This window comes from Salvia splendens, chromosome 21, assembly GCF_004379255.2.
Source record: "Salvia splendens isolate huo1 chromosome 21, SspV2, whole genome shotgun sequence".
Classification (NCBI taxonomy): domain Eukaryota; kingdom Viridiplantae; phylum Streptophyta; class Magnoliopsida; order Lamiales; family Lamiaceae; genus Salvia; species Salvia splendens.
The window spans coordinates 20,685,389-20,697,801 of record NC_056052.1 but is presented as its reverse complement, the minus strand read 5'-3'; the positions used below and the strand labels follow the sequence as shown (position 1 = coordinate 20,697,801).

At 36.7% G+C, this 12,413-nt stretch overlaps 3 protein-coding genes across 7 annotated transcripts; 2 read left to right on the top strand and 1 right to left on the bottom strand.

Moving 5' to 3' along the window:
• The first annotated feature begins 1,175 nt into the window (after positions 1-1,175).
• On the top strand, positions 1,176-2,899 carry LOC121785270 (8-hydroxygeraniol dehydrogenase-like). Its single transcript, XM_042183658.1, has 5 exons — positions 1,176-1,340; positions 1,424-1,537; positions 1,618-2,131; positions 2,219-2,372; positions 2,471-2,899. Exons 1-5 carry the CDS (start codon positions 1,243-1,245, stop codon positions 2,671-2,673), a joined length of 1,083 nt encoding a protein of 360 aa, XP_042039592.1. The 5' UTR covers positions 1,176-1,242; the 3' UTR covers positions 2,674-2,899.
• A 3,892-nt stretch (positions 2,900-6,791) lies between these two features.
• On the top strand, positions 6,792-8,446 carry LOC121785252 (8-hydroxygeraniol dehydrogenase-like). Its single transcript, XM_042183638.1, has 5 exons — positions 6,792-6,978; positions 7,106-7,219; positions 7,290-7,803; positions 7,890-8,043; positions 8,126-8,446. The coding sequence occupies exons 1-5, from the start codon at positions 6,881-6,883 to the stop codon at positions 8,326-8,328; spliced, it is 1,083 nt and encodes a 360-aa protein (XP_042039572.1). The 5' UTR covers positions 6,792-6,880; the 3' UTR covers positions 8,329-8,446.
• Positions 8,447-8,619: 173 nt separating this feature from the next.
• Positions 8,620-11,748, bottom strand: LOC121785250 (elongator complex protein 4-like). Of its 5 annotated transcripts, none has more exons than XM_042183633.1 (9): positions 11,600-11,748; positions 11,277-11,459; positions 10,971-11,197; positions 10,827-10,896; positions 10,073-10,229; positions 9,761-9,836; positions 9,514-9,673; positions 9,334-9,425; positions 8,620-9,013 (listed from the first exon to the last, which is right to left on the bottom strand). In XM_042183633.1, the coding sequence occupies exons 2-9, from the start codon at positions 11,419-11,421 to the stop codon at positions 8,846-8,848; spliced, it is 1,095 nt and encodes a 364-aa protein (XP_042039567.1). In that variant the 5' UTR covers positions 11,422-11,459; positions 11,600-11,748; the 3' UTR covers positions 8,620-8,845. The 5 variants fall into 5 exon arrangements, with proteins under 5 accessions (XP_042039567.1, XP_042039568.1, XP_042039569.1 ...); XM_042183634.1 differs by having other exon boundaries at positions 11,277-11,429; positions 11,600-11,742; XM_042183635.1 differs by having other exon boundaries at positions 11,277-11,444; positions 11,600-11,709.
• Positions 11,749-12,413: the final 665 nt, after the last annotated feature.

Genomic DNA, 12,413 nt, shown 5'->3' with positions numbered 1-12,413 from the left:
ATGACTTTTTCCATGGGATAGGAAGGAGTATAATTTTTTTCTGTCTATTTTATTACGGTCTACAATTCAAACTTTTGTAACATTAAAAAAGTGACTAATTTTGACCGATTCATAAGAAATAGCAGTAGCTTTTATGTTCTCCGTACGTCTCATAAAAGATGTCACACTTATGAAATAACACAGGATTTTAGTAAGTTTTATTTTGTACTCCCTCCATCCCGCACTACTTGTACTTATTTCCTTTCTGGGCGTCCCAAGTTATTTACACTCTTTCCATTTTTAGTAACAATTTATATCTATAGTCGTAATTGTTGACTTTGTCTATCACTCATTCCTTAATCTCCGTGCCCAAAAGGAAAGGTGCGAATAGTGCGGGACGGAGGGAGTATGTAAGATGGAAAGAGAAAATATGAAAATGTGATATTTTTAGTGGGACCAACTAAAAAAAATGTGAGACATATTTTACGGGACGAAGGGAGTATATAAATAATATGGTTGGAGGTAAAGATGGTGAGATAAACCTCATACTACAAAATATTGTCTTACTTGGCCCCCTCTTGCTGCTTCTCCGGAAGATTCTGGAAATATATAAATATTAATATTGCGTTCACGTCTATAGTTGTCATACAACTACATTATTGTCGACGAAGTCAATCTGACGTTATTTTTATAAGCTTTTCGGAAGATAGTATTTGGCATTTTTATACATGTCTTTCAAACCGCCAAGTCTGTAAATAAATTTTCAAGTCAATGGTAATCAGAATGTAAATTTTATTTTTTGAGCATTGCTTATATTTTAATTTTATAGTAATATTTTTTGTTTATCGCTCGCTATTTAACTACTAAGAAAAGCATTCCCGATTAATCATTAATTTACTAGACATTAATTATACTGGAACTCAAGTAGTATGAATGGTATTTGATGGAAAAAGCGATAAGAATCTAGAATGAGATGATGAGTAATCGCATGTTCTCCTTTATTCCTCAACTAGTTGCATTAAATATTTGGTTGTCTTTATTGACTAATAATCCATAGCAGCAAGTCTACGCTAATCGCTTTCAAATTTTCAATGTTCACACAAAATAGCATAGCAGCCGACTGGGAATGAATGAGACGTCTGCATTAACCACAACACTTATCTATAAATACCATTCTTACAACTTCCAACCAATCACAAACACATTTCCAATAATATCTACATTTTCTCCTTTGTTTGCTTTGATATTTTACCAATTTGTTAAATGGCGAAATCACACGAAACAGAGCACCCAGTGAAGGCCTTTGGATTGGCAGCCGCAGACTCATCTGGCCATCTCTCTCCCTTCAAATTCTCCAGAAGGTATTTTTCTTCTCTATCTCTTTCTCTCTCTCTCTCCGATGAAGAATATATATACATAATACTTACGGGTGTATTTGGTGCAGGGCAACTGGAGATGATGATGTGCAGTTCAAAGTGTTGTATTGTGGGATCTGCCACACTGATCTTCATTACCTCAAAAACGAGTGGGGCGTCACTCAATATCCCATTGTTCCTGGGTAACTTTCCGCAAATTCTAAGTCATAAGATGTTATCATGCCACTGGATGCCTATAAGTAACATTGATATGCAATTGCAGGCATGAGATTGTTGGTGTAGTAACAGAGGTGGGAAAGAAGGTTGAGAAGGTCAGAGTCGGAGACAAGGTTGGCGTGGGATGCATGGTCGGATCGTGTCGATCGTGCGAGAGCTGCAAGGAAGATCTTGAGAATTACTGCCCCAAGATCATCCCCACTTATGCTGCTCCCTACCACGATGGCACCATCACATACGGTGGTTACTCTGATATCATGGTTGCTGACGAGCATTTCATTGTTCGTATCCCTGAAAACATGCCATTGGATGCCGCTGCTCCTCTTCTATGTGCAGGCATCACCACCTACAGCCCCATGAGATACTTTGGACTAGACAAGCCCGGGATGCACATTGGAGTTGTTGGTTTGGGCGGACTAGGCCATGTTGCTGTTAAATTTGCCAAGGCTTTTGGTTGTAAGGTCACAGTCATTAGCACATCGCTCTCCAAAAAGGACGAAGCGCTTTCACATTTGGGCGCAGATTCGTTCTTGATCAGTAAAGATGCTGATGAAATGCAGGTACAAAATGAAATATCCTAATGTTTTATCAACATCATCACTACTATATTAATGTGAATGTGGATTGTATTACTATGACCTATGTAGGGTGCGATGGGAACAATGGATGGTATAATTGATACAGTATCAGCTCATCATGCCTTGATGCCACTCATTGGCCTCTTGAAGGCTCACGGAAAGCTCATCATGGTTGGCGCCCCAGATAAGCCTCTTGAGCTACCTGTGTTTCCTCTACTTGCAGGTACAATACCCATATGGAGTATCATATTCTAAGATTGTATATACTAAAATCAATCATTTTGATGACATTAATGTGGAATTGGATGAATATTGTTGTAGGGAGAAAGATGATATCAGGGAGTGGGATTGGAGGAATGAAAGAGACTCAAGAAATGATTGATTATGCAGCCAAGCACAATATAAAGGCAGATATTGAACTAATTTCAGCAGACTACGTTAACACTGCATTAGAGCGGTTGACCAAGGCTGATGTGAAGTATCGCTTTGTGATAGATGTTGCCAACACCCTCAAACAATCTTGAACTCAAGTCTTCGATGGAAGTGATTGTTCTTCTCCTGTTTTGTTCGGTCTTTCATGAAAGCTATTGTTCTTCTCATGTTTAGTTCGTCCTTTGATGGAAGAGATTTTTCTTATCTTGTTTTGTTCAATTTTACGCATATATTCACTGTTGAATTGTATTTGAGTCTTGTACCTGTGTTTTATACACACATATTATAATAAATATATGCTTTTGTTTGTGAACTGCATATCATATTCTCAAGTTCTGTACCCGTGTTCTTCTCTTGTTTTGTTCGAAGGGAAGAGATTGGTTCTCTCTTGTTTTGTTGAATTTTACAACTATATATTTAGGGTGTGTTCGGTTTGGAAGATTGTATCCGTGATTAAATATGTATTGTGTTTGGTTAATGAGATTCAATCAAACAACTCAATTCTAGATGGATAATCATGAGATAATTAGTCATTGCTAACCCCTTATGACTAAAACAATCTTACAACTCAATTTTAGATTATATTTTGGTATTATTTTATCTAGGAAACTGGACATGATGTTAGTGTTGAATTTTCATTAAGTTCCGTACCTGCATTGTATATACATATTATAATAAAACTATACTTTTGTTAGTTGAAATGAAGAAAACAATTTCAGCATAAACATAAAGAGAAAAAGTTGGTTGGATAGGAACAATAAGATGCAACAGAATTTCGTTATTAAGTGTAGAATGAAACCGGAAGAAGATGTGAAGATGATGCGGCAGTGCATGAGCCAACGGTATTCCCACCGGTCGAGTTACTGTTGCCCGGCCTAACAATGATTCTATAGCAACATGACCCAGACTACTTTTTATTTTGTAATTAACTGAGTATTATAATTTACATATCTAATTTTAATGTAATATGTGAGTATTAGTTTATTTATGGTAATTTTCTCCATAAAAAGTACTAGAGATGCCCACCGGTTCGTAAACTGGCGGTTCCGATTTTTAGAAAGGCGGAACCGGAACCTAACTGTGAGGCTATTTCACGGTTCCGGTTTCGGTTCGAAAACCGGCGGTTTTCACGGTTCTGGTTTGAAAACCGGCGGTATACGCGGTTCAGTTTTTTTATTTATTTTTTTATTTGCTATGTAATTTGAAATTTGGGCTTATACAATAAATTGGAACAAGACAATGGATAATTTAAATTGAAATTAGACTAATAAGGTGAAAATCATATCAATTTTATTAAATTTGAGTTGTAACGGACAACGATACGTTACAATTTACAATACATATACAACATACAATAATATAATATAATTTACAAGTGTCGTCTGAACATAAATAAAAAAAACATGAAATGGGGGAAAAGGAAAAAATTGAAAAGGGCTTGAGCTCAACTTAAATAATTCAAATGTAAGCACAATAGCACAAATGAGAAATGAGAGACAAAGAGAGAGAATTGGGAGATAGAAGAGAGAAACTCTTGTTAACACAAGAATGGGTGAATGTAAGTGGGGATAGAAGGAGGTAATTATAATGGGGGAAATGGATTAATTTGAATTCAAAATTAGAATTAAAAGAAAAATTGAAAATCCGACGAAACCGGTGGTTTTGGTGTAAAACCGCCGGTTTTACCCCAAAACCGGCGGTTTGGTCAACAAAAACCGCCTGACGACCTGCAACGTGTCAGCCTTGTGTTCCGCACCGGAACCGGAAAACCGCAAGTTTCACGGTTAACCGCGGAAACCGGCTGTTAACCGTCGGTTCCGGTGAACAAAACCACCTGAAAAAGCTGCCACCGCCTGACGCATCGGATGCCTCGCCGAAATCGTGAAACCGGCGGTTTAGTGACGGTTTGGGTTCGAAAAATCTTGAACCGGAACCGGACCGCAGTTCAAAATACGACGGTTCCGGTTCGAAAAAATTGTCACGGTTAACCGCCGGAACCGGAAACCGTGGGCATGTCTAAAAAGTACTCCCTCCGTTCCAACTAAGTTGAGACAAAAATTTTTAGCACGGAGACTAAGAAATTGTATTGAAAAGTAGGAAAGATTAATAAAGTAGGAAAGATAAAGAGAGAGTAAAGTAGATAGTGGAATAAAATACTCCCTCCGTCCCATTGAAGATGACTCACTTTCCTTTTTGGTTTGTGAGTTTGTCTCAATCAAGATGACTCATTACTAAAAATGGAAACGTCTTTATCTCTACTTTATTCCTTTTCTCTTACATTACTCTTTTCACTTAACACACAAAATAAAGCTACCTAAAATCTCGTGCCGTACAAGGAAGGGGTCATTTTCTTTGGGACAGAGGGAGTAAGAGTGATTGGATGTTTTGTTTTTTGTTAATAAAAGAAATGACTCAATTTAGTTGGGACATCCCAAAGAGGAATACGACTTAACTTAGTTGGGACGGAGGGAGTACTAACTCCGTCCCAGCCTAAGCGAGACGTTTCATTTTCGAACATGTTTTGGAAAAATGATTATAAATAGTTAAAGTGGAGACGTAAATGATTATAAACGTCTCGCTTAGGCTGAGACGGGGGGAGTGTTGATTAGTTGTCTTAACTGGGTAAACAACCAAATACATAAAGGTTTAACATGCAAAATAATACTTCATCCGTTCTATCTTAGTAGAGGCGAAACTTTTCGGCACAAAGTTTAAGAAATGGATGTTGAGTGTGTTAAAAAAATTGATAAAAAAGTAAGAGAAAGAAAAAGGTAGAGATGATAAAGTAAAAAGTGAATAAAGTATAGAGAATAAAGTAAGAGAGTAAAGTAAAAAAGAGAAAAAAGTTACTATATATGGAATTACTCAAATATGAGAAAACTTCCCGAAATAGAAAAATGACTCAAGTATGAGGGAACAGAGGGAGTAATTAGTAGATTTCGAAAAGGAAAACTCATGAGCATATTCTATTTCGCCACTACCGTGGAATCAAAAAAATATTTGAAAAAAGTAATATAACCCTTTTAGGGTACGGACTATTTGATTTAGGGTCATTCGGTTGTGACTTTTTTGGGCTATAAATATTCAACCCTAACCATATGAAATTGTCTAACTATTCAGGCCAACCTGCGGATTTTGGGTTGAATTCACGTCCCTATCCGCAATTGTTATCTCTCGATCCAAAGGAGATCCTAGTCTTGCAACGTGCTACATTATAATTATATCTTCCTCCCTGACACCCTCAACATAAGTGAGGAGTTCTTCGAACTCCGTTTGATAACTCATAACTAGGGGTGTGCATTCGGGTTTTGGTTCGGTTTTTTATCAAAACCGAACCAAAACCCAATTTAGTTCAAAATCCAAACCGAACCGAACCCGAAAAACCAAAAAAACCGAAACTGAAAAACCGAAAACCGAACTTAAAAAACCGAAAAACCCGAACAAAACTGAAAAACCCGAAAAAAACCGAAAAACCTGAAAAAAATAAATATAATATAAATATATATTTATATGTGTATTTTATTTTATTTTATATATACTAATAGAATATTTATATATAATATAAAATTAATAATACATATAATATATATTATATAGTAGAACATATTAAAAGAATATATATATTATATAATATAATATATTAATAGAATATATATATAATTTGGTTTTTCAGTTTTTCGGTTTTTTTCTTCGCCCGAACCGAACTGAACCGAAAAACCGAAATTTTTTTATTTTTAAAACCGAACCGAACCGAAAAAATCAAACCGAATTTCAAAATTTCGGTTTGGTTCGGTTCGGATATTCGGTTTCCGATTTTTTTGCTCACCCCTACTCATAACGGTGGATTTTGTGTAAAGCTTCCTGGCGGAATATATTGAAACAATTCTTATTATTCAGTAGTAGCATTAAATTATAGTTGTCCACGTAAGCATATAAGCCACTTTCTTAATTTTCGAGTAATGTCAAACAGGCAAATAGATAAGGTCAATATTTGAGGTTAAGATTCTAGAATGAGTTTCTAAGAAGGTTTGACACTAGAATTTAAAAAATGAATGTTGGCTTTATTGAATAATCTCTAACAGTCAAAGCAAGGCTTACGCTGATTCCATTGGGTATTCACACATCATCAGGAGGCCATGCGCTCAGCATATACATCATCATCTCTTCCATTCTTTCCTATAAATATGTATCTAACATTCTCCCAAATAATCAATCACTCATTTGCATTCTCTCAATTTTCTATATTGCTTGCATACATATATTTCTAATTACCAATACATATACATACATTTGTGTTAAATGGCAAAATCACACGAAACAGAGCATCCTGTGAAGGCCTTTGGATTGGCTGCCACAGACTCATCTGGCCATCTTTCTCCTTTTCAATTCTCCAGAAGGTGCTTTTCCTCTCCTCTCTCATGCTGCTAATTCTTTTATATCAATGCATCCTAAAATACAACTCATTTCCTTTATTCTGGCAATCGATTTTAACTATAACATCGATATCCGTGGCGTATTTTTCAGGGCTACTGGCGACGAAGACGTACAGTTCAAAGTGTTGTATTGTGGAATCTGCCACTCCGATCTTCATTACCTCAAGAACGAATGGGGCATCTCCCAGTATCCTCTTGTTCCCGGGTGAGTTTCCCTTTCTTTCTTACTATAAAACATTTTCTTACCTAATATATAATGTGAATTAAAATGACAGGCATGAGATTGTGGGAGTAGTAACAGAGGTTGGGAAGAAGGTGGAGAAGGTGAAAGTAGGAGACAAAGTTGGTGTGGGATGCATGGTCGGATCGTGTCGATCATGCGAGAGCTGCAAAGATGATCTTGAGAATTACTGCCCCAAGATCATCCCCACTTACAGTGCACCTTTTTCTGATGGAACCATCTCATATGGTGGTTACTCTGATATCATGGTTGCCGACGAGCATTTCATTGTTCGTATCCCTGAAAACATGCCACTGGATTCCGCTGCACCTCTGCTATGTGCAGGAATCACCACCTACAGCCCCATGAGATACTTTGGATTGGACAAACCTGGAATGCACATCGGAGTTGTGGGTTTGGGTGGACTCGGCCATGTTGCCGTTAAATTTGCCAAGGCTTTCGGTGCTAAGGTCACCGTCATTAGCACCTCTCCTAACAAAAAGGAGGAAGCACTCTCAAACTTGGGTGCCGATTCCTTCTTGATTAGTAAAAATGATGATGAAATGCAGGTACAATACAATCACTTTGATTTTTATTGAGCATCTTCACGAATTTATTCATCAAGACTAAATCAATTTTCGGGTACTAATAACAGGGTGCTATGGGAACAATGGACGGTATTGTGGATACTGTATCGGCTTATCATCCTTTGATGCCACTCATTGGCCTACTCAAGGCTCACGGCAAGCTTATAATGCTAGGTGCCCCGGATAAGCCTCTTGATCTACCCATCTTTCCTCTCCTTGCAGGTTCAAAACCCTTACATATATGCATAACATTGTTTCTTTCATGTGTCCATTATTATAGTGAATTGGATGAATATTGTTGCAGGGAGAAAGATGATTTCTGGGAGTGGGATTGGAGGCATGAAAGAGACTCAAGAAATGATTGATTTCGCGGCCAAGCATAATATAAAGGCAGATATTGAACTAATTTCAGCCGACTATGTTAACACCGCGTTGGAGCGTTTGGCCAAAGCTGATGTGAAGTATCGGTTTGTGATAGATGTTGCCAACACCCTCAAACAAGCTTGAGCCACTATTGAATGTTATTTTCATCCATATTATACTCATGTCGCTTGTCTTTACATTTTGTACGTGTATTTTATACACACTTATTTTAATAAAATATATACTCGATTGTTGAAATTTACATCATTTTAATCCGCATTATTTATAACCGAGACTCAGCTTGAAGCAAGGTAATCACATCCATCGTCAAAGATGAGACAATGGAGTATAGATTGGCAATCTGAAGACCAAACACATTTATGTTATGTTACTTTGTCTTCAGTATTTATTGCTTTCGTGTTTAGTATGTTAGGCTTTAACAAACCCATCATATATATAAATGAATAAGACTATTGCAAGAATAAGGCTTGCTTTCGTCTATTTGTTTCATTGTTTTCTTCATAACTCCAAACCAATCTTAGGATCACACATACAGTGACTCAAAGGAACCAAAAAAAACCGGAGACTAGAGCAAAACATTTCCAAGATATCAGCCGACACCAAAAATTCAACAATCTTAAATACATACACGCATCATCAACTAAAAGTCGAAGGAACCTGTTTTAGAAGACCCGGAACAACTACCAGAAGAACCATAAGAGCTTCCAGTTGCACCATCTACAGGTGCTTGGTTTATACATTCCAAAACTAAGGATCTTCGCTTTTGCAGTTTCATCGAGAATGTGGTTGTCTCCAGAATTGCAGGGACCTATGTTAGCTAGGGCATGAATCAGATGTTTCTAGCCATATCATATTATGATAATTTAGGAGAAAAACGTTCTAGATGAGTTCAGATGCTTCATTGTGATAGATAACAGTGATTTTACTACACAAAAAAGAGTATAAATTACAAAAACAACTGCAATAGTATAAGTATCACTTCCAGTTTGATATAGGAATAGTAAATGATGTGCCTTTTTTCCTTCCCAATGTAGAGTTCAAAATTTCTAGCTTTTCACTGTAGTGCTCATACAAAACAACATAACAAAAAGCATCAAGTTGTAGTAGCAAACCACACATATGACATACCTGTGTGTTAAAACGTGCAACTTTGTGCACACTAAGAAGTCCAACCATATCCTGGTAGCCTGTAAGAAGCTTCGCCAGTTCCTTGTCTTCATCTAATCGAGGCATAACTAGTATGTTACATTTCTTTGCAAGTATTGCGGGTAGGTATTATGTGTGAAAATAGAAAAGAACAGTAAACACCTGGAATTGCTTTCACAGAAACTAATGTGTCAGCCAAATGTTGCAGCCTTATTGAGAAGGTTGTTGAAACGAGAGAAGGTGAAAATGTTACGACAGCTACTGCATTTGACAATCTCACAACACTTTTCAATGATCTAACAAAAGAAAGCATTTCCCATTCCTACAGAAGAGTAGAGATCTATCAGCAAGGCCAAACACCTAATCAAATTATAGTAAAATACAAGATTCAAATGAAATAGATACTTACTCTGTTGGAATATTCACACTGCGGCGAACACAGTGACTGAATAGCAATACGCCCCCCTGTTATGTTCCCATTGTTCCTAAAAACAGATGAGACAAATCAGATTATACAACCTCCAGGAACCAAAGAATGATTGGGTCATGCATATATAGTTGATTGATCAACTTTGATTTGATCACTGTCATCCCAATTCGATCAAACATCATGTTGATTTATTCAGTAATACCATGAATATTGACCTACTAGTAATCTAGTATATTCATATATAAGAACTTTTAGGGGCTTTAGTTGAAGCATGAATGTAATATGACTTACTGATTTGCTTGAGATAAGAAACTCGAACAACGTTCATGAAATGCGCCAAGATCAGCAGATTCTTTTAGGCTAACACAATCAATCTGCTTCCCACTAAAGAAATGCCTCTCCAGGGGCTTCCGCAGATCAAAGTCATTGCAGTACTCTGACTTTCCATCTGTTTATCAAGCACATGAAGTCATGAACCATTTTCAGACAGGAAATGTGAAGATGTAACTGCTAGCAAGAAATAGGTGAAACAAGCCAGGCTCGCAAATAAGTCACATTCATAGGGTCCAGTAATATTCTATTGCATCACGAAATATTGAGTAATACGAATCTTCCACCTGATCTCACAAGCAATTAAATTTATTTGCCACTCGACTTCATGCACATCCTTTGTCTCGTCTTATGTTTTGTCGTGTTATTCAATTATGCAAGTAAAAACAATGATTTTATTTCCCTTTCTTTCTCGGGAAACACTTTCATAAGTGACTTCCGACAAGACTTTTTTACCACATATCTCAAAAAAGTAATGTCTCTTCAGCCAGTTAATGTTGATCCACAATATAATCTATCTAATACGGATTAAAAGTGCTTCCCTAATGCAGATAGTGGACAGCCATATTTACCAACTCATTTCAAACACCAATTGGAGGAAGAAAATAGCTAAAAATCACATTAAGCAGTAAAAGCTTATAACAAATATCGTGATTACAGAAGTTGCAAACAAGAAAACACAGTCGTAAAACTGACCGATATTGATTAACTTCACCTTTGTGAGACTCTGAACTCTGCTCTCCAAAATACTTCTTGTATTGCCATGCAATTCTCAGCCCTTTCTCCTGCATTCAGAATACATTTATTCTTTCAAAGCCCATGAACTCTAAGCAAAAAACCATTAACTAGAAAAAGGTACCTGCTCAGTCTCATGGACACGAGATTTGTCATCTTTGGACACCATGGGACTAGGCAAGGTACCAAGAAATCCTCTGGGATCACTTGCAGGACTTGCATATATTAAAGGTTGATGATGAACCAACCCCTGAGACATGAAATTTCTCAACAATAACATATGATGTGGTGCCTCTGGATCTTCCCTCACCACCACTAAACTTCCCAATGCAAGCCCACCACCTAGAATCTCTGTCAAGATAAAAAATAATCTCAAATAATGCACATGGAACTAAAACAAAAACCAACTCTACTGCGTAAAAAGAATTACTATCCAGGTCAGGAATGCCAGAAGAAAGTAACATGGTCCCGTTTGGACCATGCTTAAGCCCAGGAATGCTAGGAACAGAGCTTGACGCTCCACCGAAATTCCGTGAGAAACTGCCGCTCCGAGGTTTATTAGCAGCCATTACCATAACTGAAGCTACCACCACCACAAGTACAGAAAATGAATCTAAAATCAAATTAACAGAACTGAACCAAGTCAATTCCAGAAGCAGAATGCTTTGGGCATTTCATCGAACACATGATGTGCAACAACTCGGTAGAGTCAGGTTTAACCAAAACAGAGTAGTTTTGAGAATCGAAGAAAACCTCTGGATCCTCACTTCAGTCGGCGACAGAGATGCTAAAGAAACTTCGGAGAATTGAAGTTCGAGATTGGCAATACAAAATCAGTTAAACTGGAATCAGTCAATTCATTTGTCAAAATGAGTTCTGAGAAGAAGAAGGCAACGCTTACGGTAGTGGGCCAAGTTATGTATTCAATATATGGGCAGCCCATTTTACTTTGTGTGGGCTTACACAGATCCATTATTCAAGTTTCACACGAACAATTTACCGTTTTACTTAAAACAAAAACTGAAAACCACAAATCATTTCAGGTTAGTATTATTGATGACATCACCAGCTGATGCCATTTAAACAAGGGTACAGTTGTAATCTATTTTTTTTATTTAGTACTACTGCTTTTCTTGTTAATGTAACCATAAATAATATTTGTAAATAATTAGTCCACAATTAAATTAGATAGGGAAATAACAGAAATTAAACATAACGCATGGCATGAGAAAGAATTAAAATAAAAAAACTCTATTCAATTATTGATTAATCCATAATTCAGTTATGCATACATGTATATTTTTTTTTTAAACATTCAAATTTTGGTAATAAAATTTGAGTATTATAGTTGATTGTATATCGATAAATTTTAATCTTGTATATAGTGAAATTCATGGTGGGATACATGCAATATGGAGTATGAAACACAATATCTAAAAAAAATCGTCTAAATAGTGTGTTACTTTGGTCAACTCTCACGGGAAATCACACCCCTTCACGACATGTTTCACTCTCCCAACTATTCATCATTTCATCATATTATTACTAATTGATAACAAAAAACCGA

What these genes read in the sequence shown, in the direction of transcription:
- LOC121785252 (XM_042183638.1), top strand. Translation starts at nt 6,881, where the DNA reads ATGGCAAAATCACACGAAACAGAGCATCCTGTGAAGGCCTTTGGATTG. An exon ending in CAGTATCCTCTTGTTCCCGG is followed by an intron (nt 7,220 to 7,289) that starts GTGAGTTTCCCT and finishes TTAAAATGACAG; the next exon opens with GCATGAGATTGTGGGAGTAG. An exon ending in AAAATGATGATGAAATGCAG is followed by an intron (nt 7,804 to 7,889) that starts GTACAATACAAT and finishes TACTAATAACAG; the next exon opens with GGTGCTATGGGAACAATGGA.
- LOC121785250 (XM_042183633.1), bottom strand. Translation starts at nt 11,421, where the DNA reads ATGGTAATGGCTGCTAATAAACCTCGGAGCGGCAGTTTCTCACGGAAT. An exon ending in TGGCATTCCTGACCTGGATA is followed by an intron (nt 11,198 to 11,276) that starts GTAATTCTTTTT and finishes TTATCTTGACAG; the next exon opens with AGATTCTAGGTGGTGGGCTT. An exon ending in TTGCACGTTTTAACACACAG is followed by an intron (nt 9,014 to 9,333) that starts GTATGTCATATG and finishes TAGCTAACATAG; the next exon opens with GTCCCTGCAATTCTGGAGAC.
- LOC121785270 (XM_042183658.1), top strand. Translation starts at nt 1,243, where the DNA reads ATGGCGAAATCACACGAAACAGAGCACCCAGTGAAGGCCTTTGGATTG. An exon ending in CCCTTCAAATTCTCCAGAAG is followed by an intron (nt 1,341 to 1,423) that starts GTATTTTTCTTC and finishes TATTTGGTGCAG; the next exon opens with GGCAACTGGAGATGATGATG. An exon ending in TGTGTTTCCTCTACTTGCAG is followed by an intron (nt 2,373 to 2,470) that starts GTACAATACCCA and finishes ATATTGTTGTAG; the next exon opens with GGAGAAAGATGATATCAGGG.